This window comes from Pan troglodytes, chromosome 12 (assembly GCF_028858775.2).
Source record: "Pan troglodytes isolate AG18354 chromosome 12, NHGRI_mPanTro3-v2.0_pri, whole genome shotgun sequence".
NCBI lineage: Eukaryota > Metazoa > Chordata > Mammalia > Primates > Hominidae > Pan > Pan troglodytes.
This window is the reverse complement of record NC_072410.2, coordinates 49,627,145-49,647,908: the sequence shown is the minus strand read 5'-3', so window position 1 is coordinate 49,647,908 and position 20,764 is coordinate 49,627,145. Positions and strand designations below refer to the sequence as shown.

General features: G+C 51.3%; 1 protein-coding gene and 1 pseudogene across 4 annotated transcripts in view; both read right to left on the bottom strand.

Annotated features, from left to right (window-relative positions):
* The window catches only part of RAB11FIP5 (RAB11 family interacting protein 5), a 39,535-nt gene extending 26,602 nt beyond the window's left edge, over positions 1–12,933 (bottom strand). The window contains exon 1 of one of the 4 annotated variants that reach the window (XM_016948762.4): positions 12,327–12,933. In XM_016948762.4, coding sequence (XP_016804251.3) covers positions 12,327–12,757 — 431 coding nt within the window. In that variant the 5' untranslated portion in view covers positions 12,758–12,933. The remainder of the gene's footprint in view (positions 1–12,326) is intronic. The other 3 variants (XM_016948764.4, XM_016948765.4, XM_016948763.4) reach the window with 3 other exon arrangements.
* Positions 12,934–19,325: 6,392 nt separating this feature from the next.
* LOC129141172 (uncharacterized) lies at positions 19,326–19,934 on the bottom strand (annotated as a pseudogene).
* Between the last annotated feature and the right edge of the window lie 830 nt (positions 19,935–20,764).

The following is a 20,764-nucleotide window of genomic DNA, read 5'->3' as shown; positions in this document are numbered from 1 at the left end:
CTGGGTGGGAGAGTCTTCTAAAAGCGAAAGCAGGGCACCAATGTGAAGAGGAAGAAATACTGATCCAGGCCTCCTTTCCCAGCCTCACTCCCCTCACCTAGCTTCCCTTAGAGCTAGTACAAACGGGAGACTCTGGGGCTCCAGAGGAATCCTCTAGACAGGCATGCTACTCAAAAAGCAGGTGATAGGGAGGAAAACAAAACACTGATCATAATACTCCCTGCCCTGGATTTCTACCGCAGGACAGTGATATGCCGTTTCAAGTGACACTGTATAGATGAAATCATGTGCCCACAAAAGGCCTGCAGCCTTCAATGACTGGTATCATGGACAGCACCATGGGCAGGGCATATATTTAATGTGAAAGTCATCACCAAACTGAAAAATAACGGGTTTTTTTGGTTGTGGTTTTTTTTTTTTTTTTTTTTTTTTTTGAGATGGAGTCTCGCTCTGTCATCTAGGCTGGAGTGCAGTGGTACAATCTCAGCTCACTGCAATCTCCGCCTTCCAGGTTCAAGCAATTCTTATGCCTCAGCCTCCTGAGTAGCTGGGATTAAAGGCATGTGCTACCCTACCACACCCAGCCAATTTTTGTATTTCCAGTAGAGATGGGGTTTCACCATGTTGGCCAGGCTGGTCTTGAACTCCTGACCTCAAGTGATCCGTCTGCCTCGGCTTCCCAAAGTGCTGGGATTACAGGTCTGAGCCACCATGCCCGGCCCCAGACTGAAAAATAATGGCCAAGAATTGTCACTCCTGCCATTCCCAACAGGTTTTTTTTGGTTGTGTTTTTTTGTTTTTTTGTTTTTTTTTGTTTTGAGACGGAGTCTCGTTCTGTTGCCCAGGCTGGAGTGCAGTGGCACAATCTCAGCTCACTGCAACCTATGCCAGCCTGCAATTCCTGCCCCAGTGACCAAACAGTGAGAGAGAAAGCTCGTCCTTATGCTGGGCTTCCTGCTGGTATAGAAGAAATTCAGACCTGGAAAGATAATCATCAATGGATACTAAAACCTCTGGGAGAAAGGTTGGTGGGGGGGTGGGGGGGATTTGGAATGCTGGGGGGCTAACCACCCATCAGGGCTTCGCTGAGGGTGGACTGCAGGCAGGTGGGCCTCCCCAGGTGAGGCAAGGCTTGGCCAGCCCCTGGGAAGGACTCTTGCCAGGGAACCTAGTGTCCAGGGGTGGAGAATCAGGGTGCAGGCCATCACGAGGAACCAATTGGCCAGGGTTACAATGTGTGACAGTCTTGAGGACAAATGGCCTGGTTCCTCACCAGGTGATAGCATGAAACGGAGGGGCGGGAACTTCCAAAGGGGAGATATGTCATGAGGAGACATAACAGCCAGGTGCCTATTTGGATCCTAACTCAACAAATCACCTATGAAGAGGCATTTTAGATATCAAGACAACTTGAATGTGGGCTGGATATTAGATGATTATTAAGGAATTGTTGATTTTGTGTGAGGATGGCATTAAGGTTATGTTTTTTCTAAAGGCACCCAAATCGGTTGGAGTGGGCTGGAGAGGCATACTGAAGCATTTAGGGTGTACTGACACTCCTGCTCCCACGTAGGACTGATGGTGGATTGACATTAGACTCCTGCGGAGGTCAGAGCGTGTCTTGGGCCAGGACACAGGCTTTCCCTCCTTGTCCTAAGACTGAGCCCCACCCCTGCTCTCCTCCCTCAGCCCCTGTGCTTACCAACACCCCTGTGAACACCTGTGAACTCATCAGCCCACCCGCTCACCACCGCACAGGGGCTGACAGCCCTGCATGGGATCCTGACATCCTGACAACCAGCCTGACACCCACCACCCCTTAAAGGCACAGGGCATGAGTCGGCGAGATCCCACCCAACCAGAGGAGGCCTCAGCCAGGCCTCTGCTCCAATGTTCCCCAAGTATTTGCCAGGAACAAGAACGGAGGTGTCTTTGAAGAGCTTATGCCTTGGTGGAGAAGACAGCCACATAGCTAACGGAAGATGGTGACTGACACCACAAAAATGCACAAATGAAGCACACGGGAAGGCTCAAGGGGAGGGGTTTGATTTCAGGATGAGGGTGCGGGATGTGGCATTTATATTGGGCTCTGAACAATGGGTGGGAAAGAGGCGAGGAGGGGGTAGGGAGACATTCCAGTTGCGAGGGACAGGATATGCAGACTGCAGAAGTGCAGGCAGGAGAAGGAGACTACCCCTAATGTCACACTAAGGAGCCATAATTGTATTCTGGGCCCTGAAATGCACGACAGGGTACAACACAAGGACAGGACTGACACTATGCTGCAGGAAGAGGGAGGGACAGCAGAGAGGTGAGGCAGGAGACCAGCAAGGGGCAGTCACAGCCCAGGGTAGTTCCCATGGCCAGGCTGACCTGAGCAACTCCTAATGCCTTAGCAGTTATTTCTCACCATTAATTAATAAACTGGCACTCTGGTTTATAAAAAGGCAGCAGCAGCTAAGGTAACAGCCCAGAGCAGAGGTTAAAAAAAATTTTTTTAAAGCCTGAACTAGGACAGGAACAATGGGGAAGGTAGGAGAGCCAGGGGGGCCCCTGGGAGCACCCCTTTTTCACCCCCTGCAGCAGCACTATGGCAGAGCCACTCCACTCTGATCTCTCACTACTGTTGGCAGCAGGGACAGTTATTGACCTCTTATCCCTCACCACCTGAGAAGGGACCCGAGATGCAGAACATCTTCTAACACCTGCCGGGTAAATGACATGGAATTGGCAGGGCTCGGCTTTTGTCTCAGAAACAAGTTGGAAAAACAATGATTTTAAGGGCCTTGTGTGAGAACCCCAGTGGACTGGAAGATGGGAGACCTAGGTTCTAGTCCTGGCTCTGCCTTACTAAGTGGCTTGAAGCAGCCATTTCACCTCTGTAAAATGAGGGTGATAAAATCATGCAGTTAAAGACAAGGTAAAGTGAAACTAGAACTATTATATTCAGAGTTTGGTGACACAGTTGGAAAACCCTTTTCCCTAGAGCCTCCTCCACCCTGATGCCTCCTCTCCTCTCCAAGTGCCCACCACAGCAGCCTGCCTCACACACTGGCACACAGGAGCTGTGTGGGCCTCAAGCCAACCCCTGCTGTCTCCCCGCATCCACCGCCTACCCCATCTTTTGATTTGGTATCTACAGTAAAACTGCAAGCCAGACATAATTGCAGGACAGGATACAGCCTCTTATCAGGCCAGAAGATGATTCTTATCACCTCCTCTGGCACCATGCCTGGCACCAGCAACCTTTGGAGGGAGCCCAGGTCTTCATTCATGAGTTCCCCCTGCCTCTGTGGGGACAGCTCACTCAGCCCTCCTCAGACCCCAGCCAGGTCCAGCCTCCCTCCCTCCTGGGCACAAGCACTTCTAATCCTCATCCTAGTGCTGTAGGCTCCAAAGGTCTGTCACTGTCAGCTCACCCAGCACAAGGAAAAGCTGCAAAAATGGCTGGAGACAAGTCAAACCACAGAGAGCAACAGAAAAGATGTAGGGTTGATAGCACAGTGTAGGGAGAAAAGCATCAGGCTTAGACATCAGAAATCTGGCTGCCACTAAAGAGTTGTGTGACCTTGGACAGGTCATTCCACCTCCTGAGACCCCAGTCTCCATATTCGCAAAAATGATGGTCCCCCTGTCTGCCCTCAGGGAAGAATGAAATGAGGTGATACTGTGAAGGCACCCTTAAAAGTAGGCCAAACCACACAGAAAGATGTGGGTTTATTGTCTATCAAAGGCCTTTTACAGGCCATCATCAGCCCCATATAAGTGAGGTGGCCCAGGACCAAAAAGCAACAACCCTGCCCAGGAGGAAGGAGAGAACCCGCAAGATGACCTCTCTCAGGGGATCTCTGGCAGGTGGAAAAATAAAGAAATTCCACTTAACCCATCCCCCTCCCCAGTGTGCTCCTAACCCCATATTCACCCTGAGCAGGAGACTCAGGTTGAGGAAGACAAAACCAAGTGGTGATGGTCCCCTCTGCCAAGGTCTCAGTTCAGACCCCACAACAGGGGGAAACAAACAATAACTTCCCTGCCAGGCTCATGGGAAGTACAGAACTGTGTGGTGAGAACATTGCATTTGGGAACAAGGAGGGAGGGAAGAAAAAACACAATGCATTTGCCTTTAAATGCAGAAAATACCTTTGGAAGGTTACACAAGAACTGGTAATGTTGGATGTCTCTGAAGAGAGGAGCTAGGTGACTTAAGGTGGGTCAAGGGAAATTTTTTTCATTATGTGCCCTTCTGTACCTTTAGAATTTGGACCAGGTGAACTACTCAAAAGTAAATAGGGGCCAGGTGTGGTGGCTCACACCTGTAATCCCAGCACTTTGGGAGGCTGAGGCAGGCAGATCACTTGAGGTCAGGAGTTCGAGACCAGCCTGGCCAACATGGTCTCTACTAAAAATACAAAAATTAGCTGGGCGTGGTGGCACGCACCTGTAGTCCCAGCTGCTCGGTAGGCTGAGGCAGGAGAATCACTTGAATCTGGGAGGCAGAGGCTGCAGTGAGCCAAGATCACACCATTGCACTCCAGCCTGGGCAACACAGCAAGACTCTATCTCAAAAAACAAAACAAAACAAAACAAAACTAAATAGGAAGTAAAGAAAGTCCTGCTGTTTTGCTGAGTGGCACACAGGGAACTAAGCTTGGCTCCCCTCACTCCCTCTCCTGGCCCAGTCCCACCACACTCACAGTTTCCCTGCCTCCAACTCACCCTGCCTCTAATCAGGTCTCACCTGTTATTCAAGGCCTCACCTCTCCCAAGAAGCCCACCCTGATCACTCCAACTGGTGAGCTCCCTCTTCTCCTGACCCCCTCATTCTCTCACACTTTTTATATGCTGCTTTGTAGAGGAATTGTCCTTGCTGCATTAGGCTTATCTCAAACATATTTTAGCCCTTCTGGAGAAAGGGCTATCCACTTTATTTCCCTGGTTTCCCCCACAGCACTGACCTAGGCACAGTGGTTACAATGGTTGTCCAGTAATTGCTTCCTGGATGTTGTGAAACAGAAGGGAAAAAATAGCAAATGACTGTATTGCTGCAGGAGGAAGAACAGGATGGCTTGGAGTGTTCTGTCACAGTAAAACCAGCATGTGACGTCTTGGGAAGGATTACGGAGTCTGGTATGTGCTGATGCCCCCAAGCCCTGCTTGAAAGGAGCAAATCTCCCCAGGGTGGAAAGTGCCCTGGTGGAAAGTGAGGCTGACCTTCTCAGGCCTCACTCCACTCCTTTTTTTATTTTTATTTTTTGAGACAGGATCTTGCTCTGTCACCCAGGCTGGAGTGCAGTGGGGCAATCATTGCTAATCGCAGCCTTGAACTCCCGGGCTCAAGTGATCCTCCCCACCTCAGCCTCCTGAGTAGCTGGGACTACTGGTGTGCACCACCATGCCCAGCTAATTTTTTGTATTTTTGTAGAAATGGAGTCTTGCTATGTTGCCTAGGTTGCTCTTGAACTCTTGGCCTCCAGTGATCCTCCTGACGCGGCCTCCCAAAGTGCTGGGATTACAGGCATGAGCCACCACACCCAGCCCTCACTCCACTCCCGAGAGGTATCTGGTGGCAGTGACTCCCTCCCAAAGTATGAGACAACATCCCCCAGCCTCTGGGACAGACATAAGGCTAGAGCTGCAGACCAAATGTGCTTATCCCAATAAACCAAGGACTCACCCAGGAGAAGCAGGTCATGCCTACAGAGCACCAGATTAACCCCCGAGATCCATGTCAAGGAGAAGAGAGGAAGCCTTGGCAGGCAGCAGCTAAGCACCTGGCCCTGTGCAGAGCAGGGTCATGGAAGACATGGGGGAAGACTGAGGTGGGCAGTGTGGTGTGGTGGCCAAGAGCACAGACTGGGAAGCCAGACTGCCTGGGTTCACATCCTGACTTTCTGCCATGTGCTGTGGTCAAGTCCAGTGACTCATGCCTATAATCTCAGCACTTTGGGAAGCTGAGGCAAGAGGATCACTTGAGAGTTCATGGCTGCAGTGAGCTATGATGGCACCACTGCACTCCAGCCTGAGTGATGGAGCCAGACCCTGACCCCCACCCCCCCCAAAAAAAGAAAGAAAAAGCAAAGTCACTTTACCTCTCCGTGCCAAGGTTTCCTCAGCTGTTAAAAAGCGCCTACACCTCAAGGGCTTGCTGTGGACAAATGGAAGTCCAGACCTTAAGACAGTGCCAGCACCCAGATAGGCCTTCATCAGCAATGCACTAGACCAACGAGGCAATGAAAATAATGCACCAAAACAGGTGCCACATGCTCCAGATGTGGGGATTCAGAGAAGGCTGGGGAGGCAGACGGGTTCCATGATGGCCGACAGGTCTCTGGTGTATGTCCCCTCCTCACAGAGCAGGAGACCACAGCCAGTGCCAGTGGCTCTGTCTGCTCCGAACATCTCCAGGGCTCCCTGTCTAGGCCCCAAAACACAGCACTTGGCTAAAGGGCTTCCTCCAAATGTAGGGAGATATCCAGGCTTCCCCTCCTCTGGAATCTCTCCCCCACCAGTGGCCCACTCTTGGCCTTTCAGGCCTCTAGAACTGCCTTTGGATTGGACTACCCTTCCAGGTCAGCAGAGAAGCCCAATGTCCCCACCTCACTAAAACCTGGCAGGCACTTCCACAGAAACTCCGGGGTGCACACAGGGCTCCAAATGCCACCTCTTCTTTACCCCAAATCCTACAGCTCTGTGGGCTGCCCGGGTCTAATGGAAACCACACAGAGCACACCCTCCACTAAGTGCTGGGTAGTGAGAGTGTGCAGCTCTCCCTCTGCAAACCTCGGTTTCCTTGTCTGAGCTCTCTTCCAGCTCCCATGCTGGAGTCCCATGAGTAAGGGCTGTGCTCCCTTCCCCACCACCAGGTGAACCAAAGGTCACAGTGGCCTGTGATACCCCCTCCCCACCCTGCAGCTTCTCGGAGGTGCTGGCTGCCCCTGGGAGCCCCGTTTTGGGAGGCCCCACTTACTGCTCCTGAGAGGCCGGGGCCCAGCTCCATACAGAGGCCTCATGTGGCCAGCCAAGCCCCTCTCCTCTCTGGCCACCATTGTCCCCAAGGTAGAAATAACCTCAGGCCAGCTCAGTAAGGGCACTGTGATCAGACTCTTCCCTGAAGGGACTGCCAGGTGCACAGCAGACTCACATGTGGACTCATTTTTATTACTTGGCTGTGGGGAAGAACAAAACTGCTTCATGGCTACACGATTTTGCAAAGGAAAGAAAAAGAGGACTGCTTCCCCTGGAGCAGAGCCACAACAGCTTCTGTTCTTGTATTCATCATCTGTCCCTGCGTAGGGTGAGAAGGGCAGGAGAACATCTGGACAAGGCCAGGCCAGTGGTTTAGACAAGAGCGTCACAGCACTGAGGTGGCAGCAGTGACAAGTGGGGCAGGCAGCTCCCAGCAGAGAAGGACAGCCCTCAAGGTCACCGGGATGTGGCTCTGCTGAGCTGTGCCTTGCAGCCAGCTGCCTACAAGGAGAGGCAGGTGGGGCAGAGATGGGGCTGACCACAGGCCCCTTGAAACTCCCTGGTCCCAGCCAGGGCTCAGGGCCAGGGGCAGATGGGGAGGGCAGGGGAAGCTGCCAGGCCAGAGAGGAGGAGCTGCCCAGCCTGACTGAGGAGTCACACTTCCTACCCCGCCCCACACCCCAAGACGCTGCTGCTCAAGCAACCCCAAATAAAAACCACCCCATAACTAAGGGCCGTGGAGCCTCGGCATACCAACGACTGGCTTCTGAGTGCAGCCACACCCTTCCTCTGCAGCCAGAGTAGACCTCCCCAGCAGTGCCACAGGCCTCCCATGCCAGCTCTGGGGCCGAGCAGGAGCCAAGGCCAGGGGCTCAAGTGACCACAGCTGTTTCCCGAGGGGCAGAGTCACACCCAGAAGCCAACAGAGAGAGGGCTGTGGGGTCACGCACCATCTGCCCACCAACTGTCTGCCCAGGCTGTATGTGGGCTACGGGATAGATGGAAGCCCTCAAAGACCATCCCAGCCTTAGGCCAATGGGATGCATGTCCCCTCAGGTACCTCCCAGTGCCCCCACACCCACCCACCTAAGGAGGTCTCAGAACACCATGACCAGCCAGGCAGAAGGCTCTCATCTCAGACCTACATCTTTCACAGCCTCAGCTCTCCGAGCTCCCTTGCCAAGTGGCACAGTCTAAGCAGAGGCTGAATAGAGCCTCTTGCAGGCCACAATTCATGGTCACAACAGTTTTAGTCTTTGTGATGAAAAAAGACAAACTGATCCCAACCCAAGCTGAACCCACAGCCTTTGCTTTCCCAAGAGGCCAGCTTCTAACCATTGATCCAACAGGCCCAGGATGATGATCCTGTCTGCCACACTCCAGGCCTTACCGCAGGGACCATTTCACCCTTATCAGGATGAGGGAGAAGGTGGACAGGGGCTCCATATAACACAGTTGTGCTCTCTCCTCCTCTCCTAAAACACACAAAGACCAGCATTCCAGAGGGCAAAGACCAAAATGGCCTTGTGGCAGATGCCCTGTCTTCCTACTCCAAAACCTTTGCTGCTGCTTCCTTCCTTCCCTCTTCTGATATATCCAGGTCCATTCCCTGGGGGTGTGATCCACACCAATCGCATAAAGGCCAAAAAGGTCCAAATGACCCATCTGACCCCACAGGGAACAAGGAAAACTAACCACCACATCCCATCCCTGTCTTGGGAGTTAGGGAGGCAAACACAGGACACCCACTGGGGAGTGCTAAGAAGGACGTTGGGCCGGGCGTGGTGGCTCATGCCTGTAATCCCAGCACTTTGGGAGGCCAAGACAGGTGGATCACCTGAGGTCAGGAGTTTGAGAACAGCCTGGCCAACATGGCAAAACCCAGTCTCTACTAAAAATACAAAAATTAGCTGGGTGTGGTGGCACATGCCTGTAATCCCAGCTACTCAGGGGACTGAGGCAGGAGAATCGCTTGAACCTGGGAGGGAGAGATTGTAAGTGAGCCGAGATTCTGCCACTGCACTCCAACTTGGGCAACAGAGTGAGACACTGTCTCAAAAAAGAAAAAAAAAAAGGATGTTGAAGGTAAAAACCAGAAAATAAATCGCAGAGAAGCATCCAGGATTTCCAGACCAACAGGAACATGACGATCCATGGACAGTTCTACTGAGGGTGGGGAGTTCATTAGTTTCCTTGGGTACAACCATTACATTTTGTTTTGAGAATATCCTCTTCAATTATTTGGAAGCCTCTGGTGAAATTCCTCATTTCAAAGACTGCCCCACTCACACAAGACCTTCGGAGACTGCTGAAGCACCTACAACCCCAGCCACCACCATCACACAAAATGGGGCCCCAGAGTCACCACCACGCTAATATTTTGAGAGCTTCTATGTATCCAGAACTACATTAAGGCTTTTACAGATGGTGTCTTATCTAATCTGTACAACTCTATGATTATTATCATGACCTTTTTCAAAGTGAGGAAGTGGGATAAGTAACCTGTCTGCTGGTAAGTCACAGAACGGGGAGTGAAATCCCAGTCTCCAGGTTTTTAAGCCCTGGGCCATCCTTCCTTCCCAACAGGGCAGGGGCAGCTCCAGGCAGGGCTGCCAGGGAGGAGAGCTGCAGAGCTGCGGGCTTATCTGAGCCTGGTTTCAGGACTGCAGAGGCCTCTCAAGCCCAGCCCTAGTTCTTGGGCCTCTTGCAGCAAATAGAATACAGAGAGCTGCAAAGGGCCAGCTCATTTTGTTGGGAACTCTCGTACTCTTCTGTGTACTCCGTCACCCATGGTCCTAAGGCTTTCCTAGGCTCTAAGTTCTAGACTGTCTCCCCCATCCCATAAGAAGCTCTTCCAGACATTGTTACTAAAATCTCCCTTCACCATCACTGCTCTGCACTGACCACCTACCATGTACAGGGACTGTACTAGGTGCTTAAGTTGCATTTTCATTTCATCCCTCACATCAACCCTATGAAGGTATAAATTATCTCCATTTTACAGACGTGAAAACTGAGGCACCAAGAGTTTATACGACTTGCCACAGGTGACAGTTTTGGGACTGGGATCTGTCCAGTGCCACTCTGTCGCCCCTTCCTAACCATAAGGGTACCTTCCCCAGTCAGGTCCTCTCTTGGCAAAGGGCCACCACCTGCCCTACCTGAGACCACCACAGCCAACTCCTGGAGTTAAAGAATGGATACTTCTCATTTCCACCATTATCCAAAGCTGAGGAGGGTACACCCTGGTCTTCTCTGCCTTGCCCTCTCCCTACCAGGCAGCGTTCAGACTCAGTCTTGGTAGCCCACACCAGGGTGCTCCAGGAAATACCACCAGGAATGACCACTACAGCCAGAGGTGGGGACCACAGCGGGGGTGACAGCCCTCCCCCTGTCAGTGGGCATGCTGTTAGGTCCAGTAAACTAGAGCACCAGGCCAACTTCACAGACTTTCCTCTGCCCATCCTAAGTGACCCTCCCGACTCCTGTTCCCTCCCGGTTCTATAAATAAACCAGGTTGTTGCATCAGAGAAAACAGCCAGGTGGGTGTGGAAAGATCCTGGTGGAAAAGATGATTTCTATAAAGTAAATTAAGGTTCCCATTCAGATCAAGGGGTGGAAGTCAAATTCTCCAAGACAGGCTGTTCTTGGCTGAAAATGGGTCCACCTGGACCTACAAGCTTGGCCAGCTCAGCTAAGGAAGATCCAGAGGCCAAGAGGAAAGCAAGGGCAGGAACTGGAAAAAACAATCAAAGAAGCTGCTCCCTGCAGGCCTGGAGCCTTTTTTTGGTCTGCCTCCTCCTGTTCCCCCAGCACCCCCTGAACAGATGTGTCATCTAACAGTCTGGTCAGAGTAGCTGATTGGTGGAGGGTGAAGGACTGGGGGAAGGGGTGGAATGATTTGGGGGATAGGCACCTCTTCTGAAAAAGAATGGGCTAAGAGATCCAGGAGAGAGCTTTTCGCCCCATATACCCACCCCCTTGGGCTCCAGGAACCAGGAAGGAGGGAGAGGACAGAAAGGAGGAAAAAAACAAAACAAGGTCCAAGCTATATACCACATGATCCCACACCCTGCCACCAAACAGCAAGTCATGAAGGAAGGAGGGGAGCAGGCCAGGGGATGGGGAGATGGAGTCAGGTCACAGCCATGCCTGGAACCTGCACTAACGCCCTCCCCATCCCAGACCACAGAGAGCCAGCCAGGAAAGTCATTCCACACCCATGTTTCAGAAAACATTCAAGGTCAGATCCTTTTTACCTAAATCCTGCTTTCATTTGGGTTTGCACCAGGCTCATCCCCCTCCTCCAGCAAGCCTTCCTGGATTTATTCACTCAGTGGATGCCATTCCACTGGGGCAAACCTTTCCGGCACCTCTCCTGACCTAAGGCACAGTCCTGCCCCAATCCCCTTACCCTCCTACCCAGATCACTCCCAAGTTAACCACTTGAGTGATCCACAGCAGGCTGTCAGCCCCGGGGACTGGCTTCCAGCTCCTGCCCAAGCCCAAAACAGGAAATGGGGCTCCAAGGCTGAAGCCTTGATCTTAACACAGGCAAGGTTAAATGCTGCCAAAATAAATGATTTTAAAAAACCCTGGCCCACTGAGGTGGAAGTGACCGGGAGATAATCTCCCGCTGTTCATTAACCATGCCGCTGCCTCTACCTCAGGCAGGGCAGGGCAGGCAGGCAGGCCACTGGAAGGCTGACTCAAGTGTTTCCTTCCTTAACTTAGAAGCTCCTCCTGTCCTCAGACCAGGGACACAGGACACAGAGGGACAGGATGGGGGTGGGGGGGTGACATCTCTAGATAGTGGAGGGCATCTTGAGAGCAAGAGGCAGATGCCCCCTGCAGCCAGCTTCTACGTTTAGCGGGGTAATCAACATTCAACCTCGCCCTGGAGGAAGACACCTGGCTTTCCTTCCCCCGTAGGGCAAGGCTGCGCCTCTCCACTCCCCTGCCGGACAGGCGCCCGCAGTTCCCCTCCCCTTTGAGGAAAGGGAGGCAGGCCCGGAGGTTCTAAGAACGGCCCCAAGATTTCCCTTCTTGAGGTTTCCATAGCCCCAAAGCCTCTGAATCTCATTCCTAACTTTACTTGACAATCTACTCCTAACGTTCGCCACCACTTAAACCTCCCCCAGGCCTCCCAGGGACCACCAGTGGCTGAGCCCCACACAGCGCACGTTTGGGAAGCTTGAAGGCGACCCCGAAATGCGAAGAACCAACGTTTCTGTCGGTTTACGCCCTTGAGCACGAGGCAAGGGCTCACTGGCCCGGCTGAAGTTCGGGGTCCTGATCCCCCACCAGCCTCGCCCGGTTAGGCCTTTAGCCGTTTCTGTGCCCCCGCGCCCCCTACTCACTGCGTGTGCTGGGCGCGGCCTGCGCCGAAGACCTCGTCCAGCGCCACCGTGGCCTGGCCTAGGAACTTGTCGACGCCGATGAGCGAGCGGTGCATGGTGGTGAGCACCAGCTCGCAGGCGGCGGCGGAGCTCGCGGCCCAGGGCGCCGGGCCCGCGTCGGCCTCCTGCGCCCGCAGCAGGCCATCCAGGGCCCCCGGCGGCAGCTCGAAGGAGCACTCCTCACGCCACTCGGGGCAGCCGTGCGTCTTCTCCACCACCGACGTACTGTACTTCTCGCGGCCCACCTGGATCACCGTGTACGCGTCGCTGGTGCTGCCCGCTCCCGAGCTCTTGCCCCGCAGCCCGCGGGCCCGCAGCACCGTCACCTGGACGTGCGTGGGCAGCCAGCGGGAAGGCCCCGCCGCCGGCTCCGCGCCCCGCACCAGGGCCATGGCGGAGAAGCGGGGGGCGAGGTCTGGCCGAGCCGGTGCAGACCCCAGGACCTGGTGACAAACCCGGCCGCGGCAGAAGGCGGTCAGGAACCGACTCTGAGCGCCGCCGCAGCTGCGGGCTGGGCTGGGCCGGGCCGACCGGCCGCCGCCTCCCCGGGCCGCTGGCCGCGGGCCGCGCCGCGACGTCAGCGCCCCGCCCCCTGCCCCGCCCCGCGCCCGCCGCCCCGACCGGCGTGGCGGTGCGACAGGGATGCGGGCACGCAGCTCGCGCCCCGGCAGCCGCAGACCAGCCCAGAGCGGGGAGGGGCGGTGCGCGGCCTCTGCAGAGGGTGGGCGGAGTTCCCGCGGTGGCCCCGCCCCTGGCTGGGGGCGCCCGAAGCAACCCGGCCTCGCTTGTGGGGAGCCCTACACCCGCGGCCAGGTACGAAAAACCCGCTCTGCGCCTCCAGGCCAATCCCACGTCTTCCTTCTAAAAGTCCCTGCTCCGGAAAGCTCTCGCCGTAAAAGGGTCCCGGCCCGCAGTTCCTGGGATGGCCAGCCTCTTGGCGCGGACTTGTGATGGGGACCCCCGCCGCTCCCCTGACCCCGGGCCGCGCTCTCCCCTGCTCCAGTCCGCCCCTGCGGGGGAAAATGCCGGAGTGAAACTGGAGCGATTGCCGCCCCGCCACGTGACGGTCCCGCATCGGCGACCTGGAAGCGGGTGAGCTGCCGCCGCCTCCAATCTCTCCCGGCGCAGGGGGCCGGGATGCGGCCAGGCGGCGGCGCCGGAGGCCCGAGAGCGGGGCTCACCCTCCTCGGACTCTGCGGCGGAGAGCCGAGTGATGAATAAATGAGTAACCACATCAATATTTAAGTGTTCACTCGGAGCCTTGGGGCCAGTGTGTCACGGGTTGGGGGAAATTACAGGCCCTGGTGGGGGGTTAAATAACTACTTCCACCCATTATTAAGTGCCTACTGTGTGCCAGGGCCTAAGTATTAACGTATACTTGGTTTATTATTGATAATAACGATGTTTAGTAATTATAGATGCTGAATTTCAGCCAACTCTGGTCAGTGCGCTTTTATATGCATTACCTCATTTTATCCTCAGAGCAACTCTGTGGGGTGAGTATGGCTTTTATCCCTATTTTCCAGAAGATAAAATGTCAGCTCAGATGGGGGAGGGTTGTGAATCCACTAGATGCCCCCAGAGCGTTTTTTTTTTTTTAACTTTCAGAGCCTGTACTTTTAAAATAATAATTTAAAAATAATACACACAGCTTTTTTAAAAAAATCAAATAGGACAGAATGGCTTGCAATGAAAAGCAAGAACTCCCTCTCCATCCTTCAATCCAGGGATGCTGCTTAAAGCCACTGGTGTTTTCAGGTCTGATGGTTACCTCCACATCACTACATTAAGATGCTCACATAGCTACATCTGCATTTATCAGGACTGGCCACTGTCTGTTGCCTTCCTCCTATGATAGATAATGATTTAGCTGGCTCACACCCACTTCCATCCCTCAATCTTGTGTAGTTATGCTATTATTTTTAGTTCCTCTATAGCAGGGGTCCCCAACCCTTGGGCCACAGACTGGTAACCCTCCATGTCCTGTTAGGAACTGGGCTGCACAGTAGGAGGTGAGTGGTGGTGGGGGCTAGCTGGTGAAACTTCATCTGTATTTACAGCCGCTTCCTATCGCATTACCGCCTGAGCTCCACCTCCTGTCAGATCAGCTGTGGCATTAAATTCTCCTAGGAGCACAAACCCTATTGTGAACTGTGCATGCGAGGGATCTAGGTTGCATACTCCTTCTGAGAATCTAATGCCTGATGATCTGTCACTGTCTCCCATCCCCAGATGGGACCATCTGGTTGCAGGAAAACAAGCTCAGGGCTCCCACTGATTCTACATTATGGTGAGTCATATAATTGCTTCATTATATATTACAATGTAATGATAAAAGAAATAAAGTGCACAGTAAATGTAATGCACTTGAATCATCCTGAAACCATCCCTGCCACCCTCAGTCTGTGGAAACTTACATTTTGGTCCCTGGTGTCAAAAAGGTGGGGAACCAGTGCTCTATAGGATACCCAACAGGAGAAACATGTATTTCTTCTTAGGGAGACTCCACAGTACCCCTCGACTGTCCACCTTCTAGGCCATGTCCTCTACTGGGAATATGAACCTAGGAAACCAGTAGAGTAGGCAGAGGAGACCCATGATAGTACACCCAGCACAGGCCCAGTCCTCACAGCCTCCCACCTTAACTGTTCCATCAGAAGACTGGAGTGGGGAAGTCCTAGGCACCAGCCCCATGGTCCAGCATCCCTGACGATAGCACCTAGCTTTAGAGACAGCCAGATCTGCCTACAGATATTGGCCATCTGCCTCTTAGTAGCTATGAAACCTGAAGTTTAAGCCAACTCTCTAACCTCTCTCGGCCTTATTTCTCCATTTGGATAATGGGATAATGATTCTTACCTCAAGCCAGGCAGAGTGGCTCACACCTGTAATCCCAGCACTTTAGGAGGCCCAGGCTGGTGGATCACTTGAAGCCAGGAGTTCAAGACCAGCCTGGGCAACATGGTGAAACCCCACCTCTACTACAAAGACAAAAAATTACCCGGGCGTGGTGGTGGGCACCTGTAGTCCCAGCTACTTGGGAGGCTGAGGCACAAGGATCACTTGAACCTGGGAGGCAGAGGTTACAGTGAGCCAAGATTGTGCTGCTACACTCCAGCCTGGGCGACAGAATGAGACTTTGTCCCAAAAAAATAAAAAATGGGGCCAGGCCTGGTGGCTCATGCCTGTAATACCAGCACTTTGGGAGGCCGAGGCAGATGGATCACTTGAGGTCAGGAGTTCCAGACCAGCCTGACCAACATAGTGAAACCCCGTCTCTTCTGAAACTATGAAAATTAGCAGGGCATGGTGGGGCACACCTGTAATCCCAGCTACTCAGGAGGCTGAGGCACAAGAATCACTTGAACCTGGGAGACAGAGGTTGCAGTTAGCCAACATCGCACCACTGCACTCCAGCCTGTGCAACAGAGTGAGACTCTCTCTCAAAAAAAGAAAAAATGGAAATAAATCATAACCCAACCATCCATAAATAAACACTGTTAATAATTTGTTGTGTTTCTTTCTAGTCTTTATACTGTATGTGTTTGTTTTATATACATTATGGTTTTTGAGACATCTAAAGTATAATTATTAAATCTGTGGGCTTTGGAGTCCTGGTTCTACCATTACTTTATATACATTATCACTCTTGGCTATAAGTCTATATACTACAGAAAAAGTATATACATATAATACTTACACACACACACACACACACACATAGTCATGTTTAACCCTGAAGATAACCATTTAAAGCAAGTGCTACCCTTGGTTTCACTGATGAGGAAACAGAAGCAGGAAGAGCTTGGGTGATTTTCCCCAAGTCTCCAACCGGAAAATTGTAGAGACTGAGTGGCTCTACTGGCTGTGGTACTCTGCTGTCACACCAGCTTGTTGGTCAGCCAAGCACTAGATCCATTTAAAGTCAATAAAGAAGGAAGTGTTCTCATACCCATTTTACAGACGAAGATTGAGGCAACCAAGGTTACAAGAGTCAGGATGAACCTCCCACTTTAAGAGTGAATTCTTCAAGGACTTTGCAAGTGACGATATCATCACTAAACTTCAACTAACATAAATGTGTCACTCCTTCAGCAGGTCTGTTTCATCTGTTTGCCTGTTCTCCAACGTTACTGCTCCTACCTCCTCCCCCACTCCTCCTCTGCCAAGGAGGAGCAAAGCACCAGGAAAGGGGAAAAGGTGGAGAGCACTCAGATGGCTCCTCTGCCTCACCTGCCCTCTGGCTCTCTTTCCTCCTGCCTTGGCCCTCACAGATTGGCAAGCTCAAGCTTCCTGCTGGCTCTGGACTGTGGCTGGCTATAGGAGGGGAACGAAACTAGTCAGGGCTCCCACCCCACGTTGCCCGGCCCTAGAAGGAAAAGCCAGGTCTGCTAGCTGTCTGTGGTTGAGAAAAGAGCAGAAACACCAGATACTGAGGTCTTGGCCATCTAAAGGTGTGTTTCCTTCTCTATAAGATGAGATCCCCCCCACTCCCTGCAGCAGCCTGCATAAGAGTTAGACAAGAAGACCCCAAAAGCATCAGTTTCCTCTGCCTCCCCAGGGCTGGGTGTCCTCACTGCCTTCCTGGGCCTCTCTAGTCCATTGGAGACAGTTCTTGCTTGAAAAGCATCCACCTATGTGTAGCTTCCACTCATTGCCCCCTCTTCAGTACCACTAAGCCCATTTGCTTTTCCATGTAGACACTTCACATGTATTTGTCCTGCTCTTCCAGCTACATTTCCCTCTGTTCTTCACCTCACCTTCCTGCAGCTATTTTCCAGGCCCTCTTTATAGCAGAACCACATGCCCAGGTCTAAGCCCTGGTGCCACCACTTACTAACTGTATAAGCATGGGCAAATTACTGAACCCTACTGAGTCTGTTTCCGCCTCTGTAAAATGGGCCTGCTAATAAGAAATTACCTCATAGGGTTAGTATGAGAGCTATCTCAATACACCCTAAGCAGTAATGAGCATGAATTATCATCTTAGAACTCTTTGCTGAAGGCAAAAGCTTCTGCCTCCTTGTTGTTTCATTTGCATTTCTTTGATTGCCAGAGAGATTGAACTTCTTTTCAGTTATTAGTCATTTGTATTTCCTCCTTTAATGAATTGTCTATTTTCTGAATTGCCTATTTTCTATGCTTGTTTTTCTTTGAAGCCTTAATTTCTTATTATTTATACAAATGCTTTATATGTTAAGAATAGTAACATGGCCAGGCACAGTGACTCATGCCTGTAATCCCAGCACTTTAAGGGGCTGAGGAGGCAGGATTGCTTGAGTCCAGGAGTTTGAGATCAGCCTGGCCAACATGGTGAAACCCTATCTCTAAAAAAAAAAAATACAAAAATTAGCTGGGTGTGGTGGCACATGCCTACTGAGGTGGGAGGATCACCTGAGCTTGGGAAGTCGAGGTTGCAATAAACTGTGATCACGTCACCGCACCTCAGCCTGGGCATCAGAATGAGGCCCTGTCTCAAAAGAAAAAGAAAAAGAAGGCCGGGCACGGTGGCTTATGCCTGTAATCCCAGCACATTGGGAGGCTGTAGGTGGGCGGATCACGAGGTCAGGAGATCGAGACCATCCTGGCTAATACGGTGAAACCCTGTCTCTACTAAAAATACGAAAAAATTAGCCAGGCGCGGTGGCGGGTGCCTGTAGTCCCAGCTACTCAGGAGGCTGAGGCAGGAGAATGGTGTGAACCCAGAAGGCGGAGCTTGCAGTGAGCCAAGATCGTGCCACTGCACTCCAGCCTGGGAGACTGCGAGACTCCATCTCAAAAAAAAAAAAAAAGAAAAAGAAAAAGAATAGTAGCACTTTGTTGTTCATATTTACTGCAGGTTTTCTTTTTTTAATTTAATTTAATTTTTTTTTTGAGACAGAGCCTTGCTCTGACACCCAGGCTGGAGTGCAGTGGCACAATCTCAGCTCACTGCAACCTTCACCTCCCGGGTTCAAGCGATTCTCCTGCCTCAACCTCCCCAGTAGCTAGGACTATAGTGCGCACCACCACATCCGGCTGATTTTTGTATTTTTAGTAGAAACGGGGTTTTGCCATGTTGGTTAGGCTGGTCTCAAACTCCTGACCTCAGGTGATCTACCCCCCTCAGACTACCAAAGTGTTGGGATTACAGGTTTTAGCCACTGCTCCCAGCCTAGATATGTTTTCGATATAAGACATTAGGTAGGCTGAGTGCAATGGCTTATGCCTGTAACCCTAGCACTTTGGGAGGCCGAGGCAAGAAGATTACTTGTGAGCCCAGGAGTTCTAGACCAGCCTGGACAACGTAGCAAGACCCTGTCTCTTTTTAAAAATTATTTTAAAATTAGCTAGGCATGCTAATGCACGCCTGTAGTCCTGACCACTGGGGGGGTTGGAGTAGGTCTGAGGCAGGAGGATTGCTTCAGCCCGGGACGTCCTGGCTTCAGTGAGCCATTATCACACCACTACACTCCAGCCTGAGTGACAGAGCTCAGACCCTGTCTAAATAAATAAATAAAATTAGATAATCAAATCTTTGAATTCTTTCCATTGTTTTGAGCTTGAGTTCTTCCAAACTTATAGGTCCAACAATATTCATTTGGATTTTTTCAAGTTTTTAAGTTGTTTGGATTTTTGTTTGTTCTTTTATTCTCTTTAAATCCTGCTAGCAACCATTTTGATGAATGATTTCAGGTAAATATCTAACCTGCTTTCCCCCAACAGCTATCCAAGTTTCCCAATATTTATTGCAAAGCCCTATCCCTTAGCCACTGGGTTTATCATATAAGTTTATATATATATTTGTAGTGAAGGGGTGGCCTGCCCCTCCACACCTGTGGGTATATCTCATCAGGTGGGACGAGAGACTGAGAAAAGAAATAAGACACAGAGACAAAGTATAGAGAAAGAAAAGTGGGCCCAGGGGACTGGCGCTCAGCATACCAAGGACCTGCACCGGCACCAGTCTCTGAGTTCCCTCAGTATTTATTGATTATTATTTTCATTATCTCAGCAAGAGGAATGTGGTAGGAGAACAGGGTGATAATAGAGAGAAGGTCAGAAAAAAACATGTGAGCTAAAGAATCTATGTCATAATTAAGTTCAAGGGGAGGTACTATGCCTGGATGTGCACGTAGGCCAGATTTATATTTCTCTCCGCCCAAACATCTCAGTGGAGTAAAGAATAACAAAGCAGCATTGCTGCCAACATGTCTCGCCTCCCGCCATAGGGTGGTTTTTCTCCTATCTCAGAATTGAACAAATGTACAATCGGGCTTTACACCGAGACATTCAGTTCCCAGGGGCAGGCAGGAGACAGTGGCCTTCCTCTATCTCAACTGCAAGAGGCTTTCCTCTTTTACTAATCCACCTCAGCAGAGACCCTTTACGGGTGTCGGGCTGGGGGATGGTCAGGTCTTTCTCACCCACGAGGCCATATTTCAGACTATCACATGGAGAGAAACCTTAGACAATACCCGGCTTTCCAGGGCAGAGGTCCCTGCGGCTTTCCGCAATGCATTGTGCCCGTGGTTTATCGAGACTAGAGAATGGCGATGAATTTTACGAAGCATACTGCTTGTAAACATTTTGTTAACAAGGCACATCCTGCAGAGCCCTAAATCCCTTAAACCTTGATTCCCACGTTTTTGTGAGCTCAAGGTTGGGGCAAAGTGGCTGGGGCAAAGTTACAGATTAACAGCATCTCAGAGCAAAACAATTGTTCAGGGTACAAGTCAAAATGGGATTTCTTATATCTTTGCTAGGGCAATTTGGCAAGAAGAATAAATAAAATCATCTAGATTGGAAAGGAAAAGTAAAGCTATCTCTATTTGTAGACTACATGATCTTGTAAATAGAAAATCCTAAGGAGTCCACTAAAATCTGTTAGGGTGAATAAACGAGTTCAGCAAGGTTATTAGGGTACAAGATCAACACATTCAAATCAATTGTATTTCTATACACTAGCAATGAACAATTGAAAATAAAATTAAGGAAACAATTCCATTTATTTATTTATTTGTTTATTTTTATTTATTTATTTTTTGAGACAGAGTCTTGCACTGTCATCCAGGCTGGAGTGCAGTGGTGCTATCTCAGCTCACTGCAAGCTCCGCCTCCCAGGTTCATGCCATTCTCCTGCCTCGGCCTCCCGAGTAGCTGGGACTACAGGCGCCCGCCACCACGCCTGGCTAATTTTTTGTATTTTTAGTAGAGGCGGGGTTTCACCATGTTAGCCAGGATGGTCTCGATCTCCTGACCTCGTGATCCGCCTGCCTCAGCCTCCCAATAAGTGCTGGGATTATAGGCGTGAGCCACTGCGCCTGGCCGAAACAATTCCATTTATAATAACATCAAAAAATAAAATACTTAGAAATGAATTTAACAAAAGAAGTCTAGGCCAGGTGCAGTGGTTCCT